Raw genomic sequence first — 20,059 nt, 5'->3', positions numbered from 1 at the left:
ATTCCTTAGTTGAGTGACTTTGAGCTTAATTTTTTAAGTGGTCAGATCCTCTTACCCCTGGCAATTTATCTATGTAAACTAAATAATATTAAATAGGCATTAAGTGGTTAAATTAATCTGTGAGATTGAACAGAAATTAGACATGTTCCTCTTTTGATCATAGCCTATCCAAGCAGAAAACATTTAACTGACTTTAAAAAGCTGGAGTGAGTAATGCTAAATAGGAATAAGAGAAAGAATGTATGAGAGTTATTTGAGTTTCATTATGACTAATTTAAGAAACATGTGTTCTTGTTCTTCATATGATTATATTTTAAATCCTTACAATCTGTCCCTATAGGATGGGGCTTAACTAAAAGCAGTTTTGTGTAACAAATAGTCTGTTAAGGTTTTTCTTAGTCTCCCAAGCATCCCTCTGCAGTGTTTCTGAGCATATTAATGTCTTGTGAAAAAATATGAAGAGAATATGAAAATTATTTTAATTTTATCCAGCCGTGGGTGTTGGACTTTTTTCTCCCAATAGAGACAGATGTCACTGTGCTTTCCAAAAGACAGAAATGCCCAAATGATAAGTGTAGGTTTTATGACATGGCTGTTTTTGTAACATTTAAATAAGGTTTTATTAGTATATAAGTTAAGGGAAATATCTTTTGCCAAGGTACTGAATTTACAGAGCAAAATTTTATAATACTGAGAATTATAGCGGTTGTCCACATCCACAGGTGTTTTCCTGTTCAAACAAAGGCACTGGTCTGACAGGGAAAAGCTGTTAAATAAAAATGTTAAACCAGTGGTATTCACAGACAGGCAGTTCTCTTATGTTTCACTATGGAGATGGGAGTGGCTCCAGCTTCCTTTCCAAGGACCTTGGGTGCTTGGGTACTTGTTTTAACCTCTTTATTCTGGTCCATGTCTTCTATTTCTTTCTTTCCTTTTTTTTTTTTTTTTTTTTGCTTTCTAAGGCCGCACTTGCAGCATATGGGAATTTCCAGGCTAGGGGTCAAATCGGAGCTGTAGCTGCTGGCCTACACCACAGCCACAGCAATGCCAGGTCCGTGCCACGTCTGTGACCTACAGCACAGCTCAAGCAGTGCCAGATCCTTAACCCACTGAGCAGGGCCAGGGATTGAACCTGCGTCCTCATGGATACTAGTCAGGTTTGTTACCACTAAGCCACAATGGGAACTCCCATCTCTTCTCTTTCATTGTCATTGCTGCCTTCATAATTACATTAACCCCGTTTCATTGGTGTGCAAATTGTTTGCATATAGATGTCATTTGTTCTTAGATTGCCTGTGAACACGATCCTACTAGGGACACCCATGATTTTGAGTTATTACTGACATATTCCTAATGATTTTTTTTTAAATGTTTTTACATTTGCTAACTGCCTTAGGTGTTCTCTGTTTTTATTGAAAGTTTAATTTTTTTTTAATGGCCACATGTGGAATCTCCCAGGCCAGGAGTTGAATCTGAGCTGCAGCTGCAACCTATGCCACACCTGCTGCAACACCATATCCTTAACTCATTGCCCTAGGCCAGGGGTTGAACCTGTGCCACCACAAAGACAACACAGGATCCTTAACCCTCTATGCCACAGCAGAAACTCCAAAAGTTTAATTTTTTAACTTTCATTAAGTGACTAACATGAAATGTGAAAAATAAAAGGGAGGGAAAACTTTATAAGCCCAGTGCCCTAATATCCATTTTGCATTTACTTTCAATGTTTTTTACGTAATTTTAATATACATCCTAATTTTTTACATAACCAAATCGTAGAAGCATTTTTAATATTGCCAAGTCTCTAAATAGTAAATTTTCATTTTTTTACCACAGTAAAATGTAGCATAGTTTAAAAAGCCAAATCATTTTACAAGGCTTAGTTCCCATTTTTTCCCATTCCTAATTTCTCCAAAGGCAACTACTTTCTCTTTCAGTCCTTATCAGTCATTTACCTTAAGATTTCCAAATAATGTGTTTTTATTGCCGCTTATTCTTTTATGTATTATCTGCTAATGTCATATCTACCATCACCATAATTCTCCCAATGTAGTTGGTCAAGTAATTGTTCAGTGTTATTATTAGCACTTTGTATATAATCATAGATAGGTTATATATATGTGTGTGTATAAATTGTATGTATGGTTTTGTTTTCCCTGACATTAATAGTTGCTGTGTTTCTTTACAACGATTTGTGTTTGTGTCTACTGTTAATTCATCTCCAAACACTTCTATGAAGGTGAAAAATCTAAAATCTCTCAATTTTTCTAACATATCAGGTAATCTATCCCTTTGACTTTTTTTTTTTTTTTTTTTTAATTCTTCCTGGTGCCTTCCAACTTTGTGTTCCAGTCTGAACTGATCGCTTTTTAGTCTATCACCCTGGTTTTCCTTAACCATCATCAGTTACATTGACCTCTCTCCAAAGTTGGATCCCTTCTTTTCTGGCTTCAGTAACTTCTTTCTTGGTTTATTTCTTTGTTATGGTGAAGCACATCTTTCAGTAATTTAGTGAGAAAGAGTACATGGGAGGTAGGTTTCTGATGCCCTACCTGTTTGCAAATCTCATTATTCTTTCTTAATTCTTGATGGCTGATGTAATTCTTGGTCAGATGTAAAATCTGAAGGCATTACTGCATTGTCTTCTAGCTTCAAATGTTATTCTTGAGAATAACATCTAATCTAAAGTTATCTTGATTTCTGGTCTTCTGTGCCTGATCTCCTTTTATGTCTGGAAGTATTTCAGATTCCTGGTGTTCTGAAATTTCACAAGGATATGTCTGGTGTCAGCCTTCTTTTCTTCGCTGAGTTGGATATGTGTAGGTCTTTTTAATCTAAGGACTTATATCCTTCAAATTCTGGGGAATTCTCTTCCATTTTTTTTCTTTAATTTTTTCCCTCCATTTTCTCTGTTCTCTTTTCCTGAAACACCTATTATTTATATATTGACCCTCCGGGCCTGATCCACTTAATTTTTTCCATCCCATTTTCTGTCAGTCTCATTCCTCTCCACTTTTTGGGAGATTTCTTCAATTTTATCTTTCAAACTTTATAGTATATTTTTTACTTCTACTGTCGTATTTGTAGTTTCAATAAACACCTCTTCATTCTGTGAATGTTCCTTTTTTATAACATCTTGTTTCATGGATGTAGGCTTATTAATTTATTCATTTTGAAGGTTTTCCCCCCTTGCATTGTCTCTGTTTCTTCTGAGTACCTGATAATATTTATTTTACTCTTTTTTAAATTAATTGTTTTTGTGTATGTGACTTTGGTTTGGTATTTGTTGTCAAGTATGAGGCACAGAGAACTCATTGGAGCTCTTTCTAGGAACGTGAGGCTTGGAGCTTCCTTAGGTAAGAGATTGATGACCATAAAGGAACTCAGTTATTTCATTAGAGTCCCTGTTTGATTAGAATCTGTAATTCTTTTCAATTTAGGCTGCATAGTTTCCCCAAGAGGTAACTCCAGTCATTAGCCTGGAGTGCATAACCCTGACTGCAAATATTCCAAGAGCTGAGTGGGGAAGCTGAGATTTTCCACTTGAAACATGTAGGCATTTTTACTCACTCCAACTGTTTTTATTAGCCTCCTTCACCTTCTCCACCTCTGCCTAGTGTCCTAAATTCTAAAGTCCCTCTCTTTTGCTCAGAAAGACCCAATTCTGCTATTTTGGAGAGAGGGGTAATGGTCTAACTATACGGGATTGGGCAAAGGATCTAGAGTTCTTTTTTTTTTTTTTTTTTTTTTTTTTTTGGTACCCAGGCTAGGGGTGTAATTGGCCCCATAGCTGCCAGCCTTCACCACAGCCACAGCAGTGTGGGATCCAAGCCACATCTGTGACCTGTACCACAGCTCACAGCAACACTGAGTTTTCAACCCACTGAACAAGGCCAAGGAATGAACCCATGTCCTCATGGTTGCTAGCTGAGTTCGTTACCACGGAGCCATGACAGGAATCTGGATCTAGAGTTCTTGAATAGAGGCTTTTAAACTGATTCTCCCATTCATCCCCACTTGCCCACCCTTCTTCAAGGGCAAGGTGTTTTTTCATTCCTGATCTTGGTGATGCTCTGTAGAGCAAAATGGCTGGCTTTTTGGCTGTTCTCCTCTACCCCTCCCCAGTGCCAGCTATGTGGCTTTCAGCTTTCATAGATCATATCAAGCTACTTTGCAGCTTCTAAAATGTTTTGAACCTAGCTCTGCTGTTGTTGTCTCTCCAGTTAATTTTGTTTTTGTTGTTGTTGTTATTTAATCTCTTTGCTCTCATTTTGGTGAGATTTCAGGAGAGAAAAGGTAAATCATTGTGTTTAATTTGTCTTGTTCAACCAGAAATCTTTACTCTGTTCATTTTTAATGATTATATATTTCATCTATTTACCATGCTTTATTCAATTACCTATTTTTGACATGTAGATGACGTCTCATTTATTGTTACTACAATCCTACAAAAACCATTTTTCATACCATTTTTCACATTAGGTTATTTTCATACCATTTTTCACATTAGGTTATTTTCTCAGGACAAGAATAAGGTGGATATGTTTAAACATATCTTATTTTCTAAGAAAAGACTACCAAGTTTGAGTACCAGTAGGGTCTGTGATTATCAGGTTTATAATATTTACTGTATTATTGCTAGTTTTATCACATAAAAGTCTTTTTTTCCTGTCTTTTTAGGGTTCACCCTCGGCACATGGAGGTTCCCAGGCTAGGGGTCAAATCAGAGCTGTAGCCGCTGGCCTATGCCACAGCCACAGCAGTGCCAGATCCGAGCCACATCTGAGACCTACACCACAGCTTGCAGCAACACTGGATCCTTAATCCACTGAGTGAGGTCAGGGATGGGACCCGCATCCTCTTGGATACTAGTTTAGATTCATTTTCTACTGAGCCATAATGGGAACTCCTAAAAGTCTTTTTGATAGGCTAAAAAGAAAGATACCTTCTTTTATACTCATTCATTTTTAAATACCCTTCAACAGAATTCAAATAACTGCTTATTCTAAAAGTGGTATAGGAGTTCCCTTTGTGGCTCTGTGGTTAACAAACCCAACTAGGATCCATGAGGATGCAAGTTCCAACCCTAGTCTCGCTCAGTGGGTTGAGGATCCAATGCGGCCGTGAGCTGTGGTATAGGTCATAGGTGCAGCTCGGATCCCGTGTTTCTGTGTCTGTGATGTAAGTCTGCAGCTGCAGCTCTGATTCAACCCCTAGCCTGAAACTTCCACATGGCTCAGGGGGCCCTAAACAGCAAAAAAAAAAAAAAAAAAAAAAAATTAGAAAAAGCAATATAGTCTACTTTGTTTTAATTATTTTGAGCATTTATTACTTTTGTATTTTTAAAAAGTACATAAAAGTACATATTCAGGGAGTTCCTGTCATGACTCAGTGGTAATGAACCTGACTGGTATACGTGAGGATGCAGATCCAACCCTGGCCTTGCTCAGTGGGTTAAGGATCTGGCGTTGCCGGGAGCTGTGGTGTAGGTCGTGGTCGGGTCTTAGATCCCACTTTGCTAGGGCTGTGGTGTAGGCCGGCGGCTGTAGCTCAGATTAGACCCCTAGCCCAGAACTTCCATATGCCACAGGTGCAGCCCTAAAAAGACAAAAAAAAAAAAAAATTCATTATTTTAATTGAAAAACAAATAACAATATAAAGTAGAAAATTAATTTCCAGTAATACCATTACCCAGAGGTAACATTTTGATAATTGTGTACATGTGTGTCTGTGAGTGAGAGAGAATATGTACACACAGAGATATATCTATGTAACAGATTCAGACATGCTCTTTTAAAAAATTAGAATCATACTGTGTACATACATATATGATTTAGTAATCTTATTTTTCATTTATCATTATTTTGTGAACATTTTCTCCTGTCATTAATTATAATTCTATCCCTATAAATCAAAACTCTGGGCTGACCTATTAACACATGAATAAGAAGTGTTTGTAGCATGATGTAAAACCAAAACCCACCAAAGATAGATAAAATTTGACAATATAAAATTTTAAATTTCTGTTCAAGAAAAGCTACCCATAAAGAAGATTGTAAAATGATCAAATTGAGGAAAAATATTTGCAACATACAGGACAAAGGTCCATTATGTATTTAGAGCTCCAAGAAATCAGTGAGAAGCTGACTTCTCTGAAAGGTAGAAAAGTATATAACAGGAAATACACTAAATTAGAAATTCAGATGGTTATTGAACACATGAAAAATGCCAATCATAAAAGTAATTTTAAAATGAAAATTTAAAAAATCATGATGTAAGTTTTTATCTACTGGATTAGCAAAAAATAAAGAGAATGGTATTTATTGCTGACTAAGATGTGTATAAACACATATCTTGTACGTTGCTGGTGGAAAAATAAATTGTCATGAACTTTTTTGGAGAGAAAAAAATTGTAATTCTGACACATCTTAATTGTTGTCTAGTTCACTGTATGGATACACCATTAGCAACCATTCTTTAATCTTGGAGATTGCAGCATGTAAAACTTCAAAATTATAACCAACAGTTTATGTAAGAAAACTCTGAGTGTATTCAACTTTAAAAGTTAGAAAAATTTCAAAGCTATCCCTTTTCTTTTTGAGCTCTTTTGGAGAGGTTTAGACTCCATGAAGTTTTTATTTTTTATGACTATTACCTTAGCATAGAGTATCGAGGAGTAACAGTACTACTAAAGTGCTTTCAATATTGATGTGACTAGAAGTTAACTCAAATGTGCTTCTATGTGTCCTGGAACAACTTAGGAAAATTTGTTATATTTAGTGTAAATAAGAGAACCCAGCATTCTCAGTACACACACGTACACATACGTATGTATGTACTTTTTAAAAAATATTATTTCTTGAATAAATTTTCCCATTATTCAAAATGCAAAATAACATTAAAAGTTGTATATTGGGAGATCTGTGTCCTGTCCCATCCTTGTCCACTTCCTTCATCTCCCTTTAGCCATATAGGTACTTTTTTCTTTAGTGTTCTTCAGTATATCTTTATGTGAATATAAGCAAAAAATGAGTATGTGCTCTTATTTTTCCTTCTTTCTTATTCAAAAGATAGTATACTATATACAGTGTCCTGCATCTTATTATTGTCACTTAGTTGTCTTGGAGAGCTTTCTATGGTGGTGCCTAGAGAACTTAGTCATTCTTTCTTTTTTTCTTTCTTTTTTAAAAATAACTCCTTAGTATCCAGTTGTGTAAATGGTTTGTTTAACCATTCCCCTATAGATGAACACTTGGCTAACCAATGTATTTTTTTTAATGTATGTTTTTTAAACTCCTTCAGGTGGATATGGACAAGAGTGGTGAAACGCGACTTATAGAATTGGATGAGTCTTTCAAAAGTGAACATACTGTTTTTGTAACACCACCTGAGATCCCCCATCTTCCCAATGGTGAAGAACCCCCTTTACAGTACAGGTATTCAAGAGGCAGAATGTTTGAGATTGAAAGAGAAGCAATCCATCATCTGTGACGTAGCTTTCTAAGGACTGTGGTATTTTCAAAAATCCAAACTTTACAGATCCCTAATTTTTAGGTGGTAAGCAAGCTTATCCCACATCCATTATTAAGTTATGAGGTATAAGAAGAAAAGTATATAATTCTGCATCATATAAACTGCATAGGTATATAATTCTGCATCATATAAACTGCATAGATATATATTCTCATAAATGTTGATTAAATTTAGTTAGGACCCTAACCCATCAGAATGTAGCACATTTATTAGACATTTTTGACTTTTGTTTCTCACTAAGGCTGGTTTCCTCACTTGAATTCTTTTCGCCAACACATACTGAGTAATGTAGCCTTGGTTTACAAAAGGATTAAATTTAATTTAGAGCTGATATTTGTGACCTTGATTGGGATGATATAAATTTTTAGGCTGTTAATTTTTCCAAGAGTTTTAAAGTCAAGGAAATTCAGGACTTTTGGAATTGGTCATTGCTAATTTAGTAAATTTGGCCAGACACTGTGCTAAGAGTCTGTTATATAGACTTGAATAATCCATTGTTGCTGCTTTCAAGTCTAGTGAGAAAGAGAGAAAAGCCCTGAGCACAGTGATAGGTTATGAGAGGGGTAGATTTATTATACATCTATCTAGATATACAGATATGCATTTATATAACATTTTTTATAACTAAAGGTAGTTTCTAGTATGCCATTAAAATGGCATTTCCTTTTAGATGTTAATGCTTTTTAAAATTCTCCAATAATAATTTCTTACTTTATTTAAAGATTCTAAAACCATTTCACATCTATCATTCACTAGGTCATAGTTTGTTATTTTCATTGAAAAGGGATTTTTCAGGACATAAATTCAAGATTAAATTTTTCCTTTTACAAATGGAAAAGTAGTGTAACAGATGTTTATAAGTATTGATTGAATCATAAACCACTTGATTCCTACCCTTAGTTTTTAATCTATTGATGATGTTGCTCATCAATTTTTACAAGTGTGACTTTTCTCAAAGAGACTTAAAATATTTCTCATAATTTCTCTTTTTGTTTTTCTTTCGAAGCAAGATCCCACTTCTTCTTCTTTTTTTTTTTTTTTTTGTCTTTTTGCCTTTTCTAGGGCCACACCTGCAGCATATGGAGGTTCCCAGGCTAGGGGTCTAATTGGAGCTGTAGCCGTTGGCCTACGCCAGAGCCACAGCAACGCAGGATCAGAGCCACATCTGCGACCTACACCATAGCTCACAGCAACGCTGGATCCTTAACCCACTGAGCAAGGCCAGGAATCGAACCCACAACCTCATGGTTCCTAGTCGGATTCGTTAACCACTGAACCACGACAGGAACTCCAAGATCTCACTTCTTTTATCTCTTTTTTACATTATACTTCTAATACTTCTTTTGGTAGATTTTACTAATATAGTTTTGTTTTTCCCTTTGTGCTTTGGTTTAACTTTTTAATTTAAAATTTACCTTTAGATTTAATCTTTTAATAAGAAAATTACTTAGCTTAAAAAGTTCCCATTTTTAAAATAATCTAAGTCATTTTTTTCCTTTGAGGCTACTGATATTATTTTGGTGTCATCATACCCATCATTAGAAAAAACCTTAAATATCTTTAATGAACACAGTGGATCCTCTTAGTAAGAGATGACTCATATGCTTACACTGTTTGTATAAAATGATAAGACAGTAAGTTTCCATAAGATACACGGAATGGTCTTATTATCACACCATGTACATAGAGTAAATTTTTTAAGGGACATGGTTTTCCTGAACTTCTTTGCTGGTTTATTCCTACTTAATATTTAATCATTTCTACTATTTTCTTTTTCTACTGGCTGAACCCCCAGCATATGGAGGTTTCCCAGGTCCAAATGGAGGTACAGCTGCTGGCCTACACCACAGCCACAGCAATGCCAGATCCTAGTGGCGTCTACAACCTACACCACAGCTCATGGCAACGCTGGATCCTTAACTCATTGAGCAAGGCCAGGAATCAAACCCATATCCTCATGGACCCTAGTCAGGTTCATTAACCTCTGAGCCAATGGGAACTCCAAATATAGTTTATCTTTTATTATAGATAGTTTTCTCCTTCATTAATTAAAACTATTTACATACCTTTCAGGATATTATAATGTAGGTACGTTTGCTGCTCAGGGGCTTCTTCTGTTCTTTTTAGCATGTCTTTTTCCAAGCTACTGCTACCTTTTAAATGCCCCAAACACCCTGCTTTAGCACCCAAATTAGGCCCACCTCCTCATAGAGTCATCCATTGTAATTTTTCTCTCTCTCTTCTCCAACCTCTTTGGTTTTATTTCTCATAAATGAGTCCCTGAATTTGCTTAGCTAACCTGATAAGCCCATTATGATAATGTGAGAGCTTGTCCTGGTTGACTTACATTATTCGCATCTTTTTAGGAGGAAGGTTCTACAGTAATAAATTCATCCAAAGCAACGATAGTAATAACTGTCCTGTTGGAAAGAGTATTGATTTGGAGGGGCTTTTACCGACTGTCATATTATCTTATATGTTCACTATGTATTTATATAAATACTAACTTACAGAGTTTGCTTGAGTTACTTTGGAGTTTGATGTCAAATTCAGCAAGATTTAAGTATATTTCACCTTTTTTCCTCTAAAATAGATACTTGAATCTATACTTGGCTATTATATTTTTAATTACTATTGTAAGAAAAGCTTATTAGCATGAATATTTATTGATTATATATCATAGTCTGATGGAGATAGTTAAAATAAGAAGTTACTGCCCATATTTTTTTTAGCTTGTAACCAGTATGTTCATCTATGTGTACTTGAGATTTTTTTTCCTTTTCAAAAACAGCTATAATGGATTTCCAGTTCTTAAGAACAATTTGTTTGAGAGACCTGAAGGATTTCTGCAAACAAGAAAGAGCAATTTGCCTTCAAAATCCAGTAGTCCTAGTAGCCCTTCTCCCATGTTCAGAAGAACAAAACAGGTACTTGATGATTTTGTAGTCTTCATGTAATCATGTACTAGAACAAAAATAAATATGATATTCATCTTCTCTTAATATACTTTACTACCCCAAATTAGTAGATTATTGTGTTCCCTGAACCATTCTAAGATAATTCTGAAGTACTCTGACTTCAAAAGTTAACTAGTTCTCTTGTCCTAGAACTTTATTTTACATATTGTATAATATAAATTCAAGCATAGGCTTGAGTATATATTAATTATAGACAGATTTTATAAGGGAAACATTATAAAAGCCTGTGAGTTGTACTTATTCAGTTAAAGAAGGATGCTTTTTTTTTTTTTTTTTTTTTTTTTTTTGGGTCTTTTGTCTTTTTAGGGCCACATCTGCAGCATGTGGAGGTTCCCAGGCTAGGGGTCGAATTGGAGCTGTAGCTGCTGGCCTATGCCACAGCCACAGAAACACCAGATCCTTAACCCACTAAGGCCAGGGATCAAACCCGCAACCTCATAGTTCCTAGTTGGATTCATTTCCACCATACCATGGTGGGAACTCCCAAGAAGAATGTTTAAATGTATAAATTTATTAAGATCCTTGCATTTTTTTTCTAGGAAATTAAATCAGCCCATAAAATTGCCAAGAGGTATTCTTCAATTCCTCAGATGTGGTCTAGGTGTCTGCTGCGTCACTGTTACGGACTATGGTTTATTTGTCTCCCAGCTTATGTGAAAGTATGTCATTCAAAAGTCAGGGCTCTGAAAACAGCATATGATGTTCTTAAAAAAATGCAGTCCAAGAAGATGGATCCACCTGATGAGGTAACAGTTATCCTTTAAAATGCATTATTTTATTCCAGACCTATATATAGATAGATATTTTCTGTACACTTTTGGAATTACTGTGTTCCAGGTGTGCTACCGGATTCTCATGCAGCTCTGTGGACAGTATGATCAACCAGTTCTTGCAGTTCGAGTGCTTTTTGAAATGAAGAAAGCTGGTATTGACCCCAATGCCATTACTTATGGTTACTATAATAAGGTAATTACTTTGACTTAATGGAGAAAGAGTATAATTTTTGTGATTTTACAACCTTGATTTAATGGCAGAAGTGATGTGCAGGTTATTTGGCATTTGTTTTAGAGTATCTCAAATATATTTTGTAAATCAAGTAAGATTTTTCTGTTCTATTTTGTGTTACACAGTCCACTTAGATATTCTTTGGATTAACTCTAAAGCTGATGTGTGTTCATTTGTAAAAATATTTTACTAATTATTTCATTTTGTTGAATGAATAGGCTGTTTTGGAAAGTACCTGGCCTTCCAGGAGTCGTAGCGACTATTTTCTTTGGACAAAAGTGAGAAACGTTGTCTTAGGAGTAGCACAGTTCAAAAGAGCTTTAAAGAAACATGCACATTTATCACAAACAACTCTCTCAGGTAATTAAAGGTTTTTAAGGGATGCATATGTTGTATTTTTCTTTCAAAGTAATTGATAGTTATACTTCGCACTTTTTAGAAATTTTAATTAGCTTCGAAATATTGAATGTTTTCCAGTTTCTGTTGCCATTAAGCAAATTCTAACATTAGAGTATTCTTCCCATGTAAAAAACATAAAATTTTGCTTTTTTTTCTTGTAACTGTCAAATTATCAACCTTTGGTAGTCTTGTTTTAGTATTCATTAATAATGCACAATTGGTTTCTTTGTTACAGTTGTATTTTGCTAATTAGACGGCACTTTTCATGTTCAGTATTAGTAGATTATTAGCTTGAGCAACAAACTAATGTGTATTTTTGGTATCTCCCTGAGTAGTAAAATGCTGTCAAATTGTGTTCTTAAGCAGATGGCAGTGACCTGGATGCTGTTAGTCATGGCAGCATGGATAGTGGTCATGGGACACACACTGTGGAGCAGGCACCTTTTAATACGGGTTTAATCAAAGTGTATGCTTCTGATGATAGATCTAGCACAGGTTTGTGTGTGCTTATGTATACATTTATTACGATACATTTTAAAAACTAGGTTTGCTAGACTGTCTTTTTTTTAGATTTTAATTTTCATTGATATATTTGTTAAGTGTCAGTTTTTAATTTTATATGGTAGGCACTTGATTTGATATTGTATTTGATAACTATGCAATTTTATTCGTTCTTTACTTAAATAGAAATGAAAATGTAGAAGAGTTTATTTCAGTATCTCGTCCATGATAATCCCATTACCGTTGGATAGCACACAGGTCTCTATCACTTCATTTTCTTAGGATAAGTTCTTTGTATTATGAATGTTACTAGAGGCTTTTTTTTTTTTTTAAAGAAACTTAGATTCCCTGATCTGAGTTAATAATACCATATCAGCACCAATTTTCAGGATTTAATGATGTCCCATGTTTCATGTGAGATATTGGGGGAAGCTGGATAAAGGACACAGGAACTCTCTGTACTGTTTTCTCTTTGCAACTTTTTGTGAGTCTTCAACTATATAAAATTAAAAAGTTATAATGAAAAAAATTTAAATATATATAAAACTTATCACTTTCTGGCACCGAAGATGGCATTAATTTCATTAAAATATAAGATTTGGAATTCTCTGTTGGTGCAGCAGTTTAAGGATCTGGAGTTGTGACTGCAGTGGCTTGGGTCACTGCTGTGGTGTCGGTTTGATCCCTGGCCCAGGAACTTCCACATGCCATGGGTGTGGCATGTTTATACTTAAGTTTTATGTAACTATTATCAAAACTGACACACTAGAAAATATATTATTTGAATAATCCTGTCCTTTTCATTATTACATTATAAGAATTAGACATGACTTTTGAATATAGTTAGTATAAGAGCTACCTATTAATGGACAGAAACTTTAAATTTTAAAATCCAAGTATTAATAATAAAATATGAAGCCTTCTATCTCTATAAATTTTAACATTATTTTGGTCTTCCTCTTTTTATGCATACTTTTAAGAGTAATAAATATAAGCTATGTGTGCTGTAATTTTCATAATTCTTCATTGGCTGGTTTTATTTCTTGTTCATGCAATTGTGAACTTAGAGTTGTAGTAGTCATCCTCAGTTGTAGTAGGCATTATCTCTTATAAAGATGAAGAAATCTTTTTTTTGTTTGTTTTTAACTATGGCCTTTAAAAAGGCTATTTTAAAGTGATGCAGAACCTAATATAATCAAGAATTTTATCAGTATTATCTTCACATCTTTTAGTTTGTAGTTTCTTTGGAAATAGAGCTGAAACTTTGATTAGAAAAAATACACACTCAAAATTATAACAAAGATAATAAAATAAGTACCTAATGGTACTCACTATAATTTCTTTAGATAGTTCTTTGCAAGTTCATAAAACCATTTTTATATGTAGTCTTTCATATAATCATAACAACGTTGTATATTATAAATCTGGAAACTTGAGATTCAGACAAAAAGTTTAAACGGTTTACTTAAAATCATGTCTCCTAAGATAGAGACCTAGAATTCAAAACCTTATGTTTTGGCATTCCCTGGTGACCTAGTGGTTAAGGATTCAGCGTTGTCACTGTCGTGGCTCAAGCCTAGGAACGTCTTCGTGTCACAGGCATGGCCAAAAAATCCCCCAAACCAAAAAAACTTATGTTTTGATGCTAATCTAGTGAAAACAATTTGCTGAAAATTATAGAGAGCCTCTTTTAACAGAACAGTGTATTAGAAGTTTTCTTGGAGTTCCTGTCGTGGCGCAGTGGTTAACGAATCCGACTAGGAACCATGAGGTTGCGGGTTCGGTCCCTGCCCTTGCTCAGTGGGTTAACGATCCGGCGTTGCCGTGAGCTGTGGTGTAGGTCGCAGATGCGGCTCGGATCCCGCGTTGCTGTGGCTCTGGCATAGGCCGGTGGCTACAGCTCCGATTCAACCCCTAGCCTGGGAACCTCCATATGCCGCGGGAGCAGCCCAAGAAATAGCAACAACAACAAAAAGACAAAAAAAAAAAAAGAAGTTTTCTTGATGCAGTGTTTGCTTTTCTCAGTAACCTTAACACTAGATTTTTTTTTCTAATTCCCATGTTGTATTCACTTGCAATTTCAGTAATTATTCAGCTGAATTTTCAGAAAAACTAACTACTTATCAATAGATTTATATAAGCCCATTTTTTTGGTAAGACCATTTAGACATTTGGCTCCAGTGATCTGTGTGTGAGTGTTCTGAGTTCCCTGCAGATTTTTCCTCTCTGTTGCTTAGTTGGATCTCACACCTTCATCTAGAAAATTCATGGACTTATATATAAATGCTTAGTTTGTCTGTGTCTTTTGAAGTCTAGATGTAGTGAACATGCATAGTTACTTTTGAATGCATTGTTGAACTGACAATAAATTATTTTCTGATTATCCCTTTCTTGTGTTAATAAAAATGGGGAGGAGCTAACAAAATACTGCTTTCAATTGGAAGTTATCCAGAAAATTTTCTAAGAGTAAATCTAAACACCAATGTGTTGCTTCTAATTCCAGTTCTTCTCAGTAAAGAAGTTTATGATAAACAGCATAGGATTTTTTTTTCTTTTTCTTTTTCCAGGTGGCCAGTCTGATCTTGGATATAACTCATTATCTAAGGATGAAGTTAGAAGAGGGAATACATCTACTGAGGACATTCAAGAAGAAAAAGATAAGAAAGGAAGCGATTCTAGTTCCTGTAGGTATTAAGATGATATTGTATAAAATTTTGAACTTACATTAATAAAAAATACAAGTGACTTGTGTTGCTGTCATGGCTCAGCGGTAACGAACCCAACTAGTGTCAGTGAGGATGCCGGTTCAATCCCTGGCCTCACTCAGTGGATTAAGGATCTGGCATTGCCTTGAGCTGTGGTGTAGGTCACAGATGTGGCTCGGATTCTGTGTTGCTGTGGTTTAGGCCGGCAGCCACAGCTCTGATTCGACCCCCAGCCTAGAAACTTCCATGTGCTGCAGGGCAGCCTAAAAAGACAAAATAAATAAATAAATAATACAAGTGACTTTAAGCATCAAAGCACTAATTTTATTTTTCATTTTGTTTTTGTAACTCCTCTTTTCTCCCATTATAAGCCCTCTCCACCACCTAATGTTCCACTGTACAGATCCTTCACATGTGACGTGTGCAGGCTCAGTGGCAGAACACTCTCCAATCAAATGCTGTTCTTATAGTGGAAATATGTATTTCTTCAAACAGCAGCTCTTTTCTGGGGCATACCAATATTTTTATTTATTTTTTTTAATGGTCTGTGACTTATATTTTCCCACTTACCTCCACCTATAAAAAGCAGTGTTTCACAACCAAAGAAGAAATATAAAATGTATGCATGGACCTCATGCATAACAAGTACTTAGTTGTTTGATACACACCTTGGGGACTCAAATAAATGGAACCACGTATTTGTAATTGACAAATAGATAAAGAGGTATTCAGTATTTTCTTATCACCTATTTTCAGGTAGAAATATTTAGAACTAAAAGCTACTTCTCTTTATGGCTCTTCTGATGTATATAGATTTCATCTTAACAATTGCATTTTAATCTCTACAGTGTCAGAAAGCGAGAGTGCAAAAGGAAGTGCTGATTGTCTTCCTAAGCTCGATTATCAAAGTTCTTCCAGTATAGTTCGCCTCAATGGTAAAAATAACAATGCTGATAAAATATCAGGAGAAAGCACAGGTAAGTTGAATAGTGTACCTCTTGGTATGCAAAATAATTTGTGTCTGATTTCTAGTGTTTTGTTTGTTTGTTTTTTAGGGCCGCACCCACAGTATATGGAAGTTCCCAGGCTAGGGGTCGAATGGGAGCTACAGTTGCCAGCCACAGCCACAGCAACGTGGAATCTGAGCCATGTCTGCGACCTACACCACAGCTCATGGCAATGCTGGATCCCAACCTACTGAGTGAAGCCAGGGATTGAACCTGTATCCTCATGGATACTAGTGGGATTCATTTCCTCTGTGCCATGACAGGAACTCCTTAGTGACTTTTTTTTTTTTTTTTAATTCTCCAGCATTATTTTTTTTAATATTTTTACAGCATCTCTTGGTATAGCTTAGTAGCTTAAATTTTTTATTTTATAAATACTTTGTTGAGGTTTTTATTGTAACAAAGTAAAGGAACAAACCTACAACGTACAAACTATCTTTTGAGTTCGAACTGTGGGGACTTTTTGGAATAGGGAAGGGGGAGCAAGTGAGGTGATCTATCTGAGGGAACCACATACCTTGCCACTTTTTAAATGAAGCATAGAGTTCCTTAGTCCTCATATTGTTCCTGTTTTTTTCAGAGCAAAAGGATAGTCCTTCCCATAGTTTAGATAGCAATACCTAATATTTTTTCTTTTCAAAGCACCTTTTATATATTACTTTGTATATATTATTACAGCAGTGTTTGTATTAGTAAGAGGGAATATTAACACTGTTTTAAAGATGAGAAAACTCAGGCATATTGGGACTGTTGGCAGATCACCTAAGCTATCAGCTAGATAATGGAAAAGTCAGTTTAGGATCCAGGATAATACTTGGTCTCACAAATTTTTCATAAGACCATTCTGGGCAGAGGGAACTAAAGGGACATGGGATTTAGAGTTTCTAGTATTAAATAATTACAATATTCTATTTTGTATTAGTTCACTTCTGCATCATGTTATAATCCAAAAAAATATTGAAGGACTTGTGCTGTAAAGGCAGAAGTATCTCTGTAAATGGCCCTGCTGCAGTGATGTTTGTTTTTCTGCAGCATAGTTAGATATGCTTCTAGCTTAGGAGTAGGCAATCTATGGCCCATGGGCCAAATGGGGACTGCAGCCTGTTTTTTGTACAGAGTGGTTTTTTACATTTTTCAAATGGTAAAAAGTCAAAAGAAGAATATTTTGGGACACATGAAAACTGAATGAATCAAAGTTTACTGTTCATAAACAAAGGTTGATTGACACACAACCAGCTCATTGCCTTATGTGTTGTCCATGCCTGCTTTGGCACTACGTCGGCAGAGCTGAGGAGTTGCTGCAGAAACTGGTGGCCTGCAAAACCTAAAATGTTTACTATCTGGCCCTTGAGAGAAAAAGTTTGCATACCCCTGCTCTAGCTATCAGAAAAAAAAGGTTAAATGAACTATCTTACTCTGCATTTCTTAGATAATTGTTATAACTTAAAACCTTAAAATGTTTTTCGTTGGTATCATGGAATTGCCTCACAGCCATTTAGTCCTTCCTAATCATTGTCTAATAATAACCTAGTAACCTGCCTTTGGTAGTCTTGGCTTTCTTCTTCTTTCATTACTGTCTATTCATGCTCGCCATTCTCATAAGACCTGCTTTTATGAACTTTCTATTTTAATATAATTGTAAACCATCCTTTGATTCTGCCATTTCATCAGAGTAATCAGCTTATGATTCAGCACCTGGCTTTTGATTGCCCTCTGTGCTTAACAAGTAAGTTTTTTAGAAGCCTATGAGAGGTTTCCTAGGTGTGAACTAGAAGTGTTTATCCTGAAGATTTTTGGCTTGAAAACTTTCCCATCTGTTAAGTACTATGGGTTTATTCTATATGGGATTTATAGGCATACTTACTTTTCTATAACTTTTTTCATATATGTTAGTACATGTTAGGATTCAAAGAACTTTGCAGGTTTCTTTATGTTTTGTAGTACAGTATATGTATATTGTATTTATATCTTATATAAATGAGAGCTTCTAACCAAGCTCTCCTTTAGTGGAATAAACCAAAGACTGGAGTGACCAAAGAGATCTTTTTGGGGGGGTACCAAATTACTTTATTTGAAGGAATGGTACTAAGGAAAACTTAAGTAGATGTTACCAAAGATATATTTTAATGTTTGGTTCGATATTGAAATAAAATCATCACCCTATAGTTACTTCATGATTATCCTGGGAATTTTAAGATTTTGAAAAATGTATATTGAATTGCTCAGCATTCAGTCACAAGAAAATTTACTCTGAAATGAAACATACTGTGAGGTAGGAAAACATGCTCTAAAAATTTTTAAGCCTCATTCTGTGTTTCAACTTTTTATCTTTAGCTATCACATTTAGCTATAACATGTCATAATATGTTATTATGTTATATTCTGGGTTGGTCTGTTGGCCAGCAGGCAATATTCATTCACTGAATTATTATTATTTTTTTTTTTGTCTTTTTTTAGGGCCACACCTACAGCATATGGAAGTTCCCAGGCTAGGGGTCAAATTGGAGCTGCAGCTGCCTACACCACAGCTACAGCAACACTGGATCAGAGCCACACCGTAGCTCATGGCAACGCTGGATTCTTACCCCACTGAGCAAGGCCAGAAGTTGAACCCACATCTTCATGGATACTAGTCGGGTTGTTAACTCACTGAGCCACAATGGGAACTCCAGTAATTGTTATTTGAGCTCCTACTATATGCTACCATATGCCAGGTGCTACTGGGATATAGTAAGGAACAAAAAAATAAACCTTGTCCCTGTCTTCATGGAGAAATAGGTAGGCGGGTTGGGAAAACATTAGTCAATTCAGTAAATGTAAAAATACACTTACTGATATTAAATACTGTCAGTAAATGTAAATACTTTTTACATTAATCAATTAAGTAAGTGTAAAAATACATTTACTGATACTTATACTGTCAAGAAGGGCTGTGAGTTGCTAGGAGAACATATAGTAGACTATCCTGGGTTTGGGGGGACCTTGTTCAGGAAAGGTTTCCTTGAGCATATGGTTTTTGAGCTTAGATCTGAAGGGTGAGTAGAAAACAAAAGAGGATAGGGGTTCTGAAGGAGGAATTGAAAGGGAGCATTCTAAGCAGTGGGACGCAGTATGTAAAAGGCCATATAGTAGGAAGGTGATCAGAGCATATTCAATGATCTGAAAAAGGACTAGTATATCAGCTAGCAATTCTTTAGCTTTAAGGTTCAGAAAATAAGATTTAACAGTGGCTTTAACAAGTTGAGGGTTTCTTTTCTCAATAAATTCCAAAGTAAACAATTGCTCAATGTTGGTCAGGAGCTTTGCCGTCAGAACTCTGGACCTAACCATGAGGATAATATAATCACTGGTGACTTCAGGCACCACCTGCCTGTGCAAGGCAGAAAGAATGGGCAAGTACCAGCCACAGCTATCTCATGTACCAGAAAAGCAAAAGTTTTCCCAGAAATCCTCAAAAACTGTCACTTCAACATCATTACCTAGAATCGTCACAGAGCCACCTGGCCCCAGGAAGTTAAATAACTTGCAGCCTCTGTGTTAAAGGCACTCAGTATTCAGCCTTTTCTGGTGGAATTTAGCATGTATATAAACTTCGAATCAGACATTTCTCTGTAAATGGCCAGATAGTAAATATTTCAGGCCTTGCAGGCTACATACAGTCTGTATCACCTGTTCTTTGTATGTGTGATTTTTACAACTCTTTAAAAATGTTAAAACCTTTGGAGACAGTCCACAGGCCAGTTTTGGCTCAGAGGTGTAGGTTGCCAACCCCTGGTATAATTTGATAATCAGCTTTTGTTTGGGGCTGTCGCATAGTTCTGACTTTGCAAAGGAACCATTGCACATCTATTTAAATGCAGTCCCAGAGTTTATCTTTGGGTTTCAAGATTCCTTTGGGTCTTTGATAGTATTTACACTGTCAAGCAGAAAG

At 35.6% G+C, this 20,059-nt stretch overlaps 1 protein-coding gene across 18 annotated transcripts in view; it reads left to right on the top strand.

Moving 5' to 3' along the window:
* Positions 1-20,059, top strand: part of DENND4A (DENN domain containing 4A) — a 128,273-nt gene that overhangs the window by 82,191 nt on the left and 26,023 nt on the right. For 6 of the 18 annotated variants that reach the window (XM_084978547.1, XM_084978509.1, XM_021100187.2 and 3 more), the window contains 8 exons: positions 7,303-7,436; positions 10,325-10,460; positions 11,051-11,257; positions 11,349-11,477; positions 11,735-11,876; positions 12,282-12,410; positions 14,984-15,100; positions 15,970-16,098. In XM_084978547.1, the coding sequence (XP_084834673.1) occupies positions 7,303-7,436; positions 10,325-10,460; positions 11,051-11,257; positions 11,349-11,477; positions 11,735-11,876; positions 12,282-12,410; positions 14,984-15,100; positions 15,970-16,098 (1,123 nt within the window). Of the gene's footprint in view, positions 1-7,302; positions 7,437-10,324; positions 10,461-11,050; positions 11,258-11,348; positions 11,478-11,734; positions 11,877-12,278; positions 12,411-14,983; positions 15,101-15,969; positions 16,099-20,059 lie in introns of all 18 variants that reach the window. The other 12 variants (XM_084978537.1, XM_084978483.1, XM_084978526.1 and 9 more) reach the window with 2 other exon arrangements.

Source organism: Sus scrofa, chromosome 1 (genome assembly GCF_054392235.1).
Source record: "Sus scrofa isolate SSC_HxYL_T2T_F1_AM1 chromosome 1, Sscrofa_HxYL_maternal_Yorkshire_Landrace_v2.0, whole genome shotgun sequence".
Taxonomy (NCBI): Eukaryota; Metazoa; Chordata; class Mammalia; order Artiodactyla; family Suidae; genus Sus; species Sus scrofa.
The sequence above is the reverse complement of the archived record's forward strand: the minus strand, read 5'-3'. Positions and strand labels throughout refer to the sequence as shown.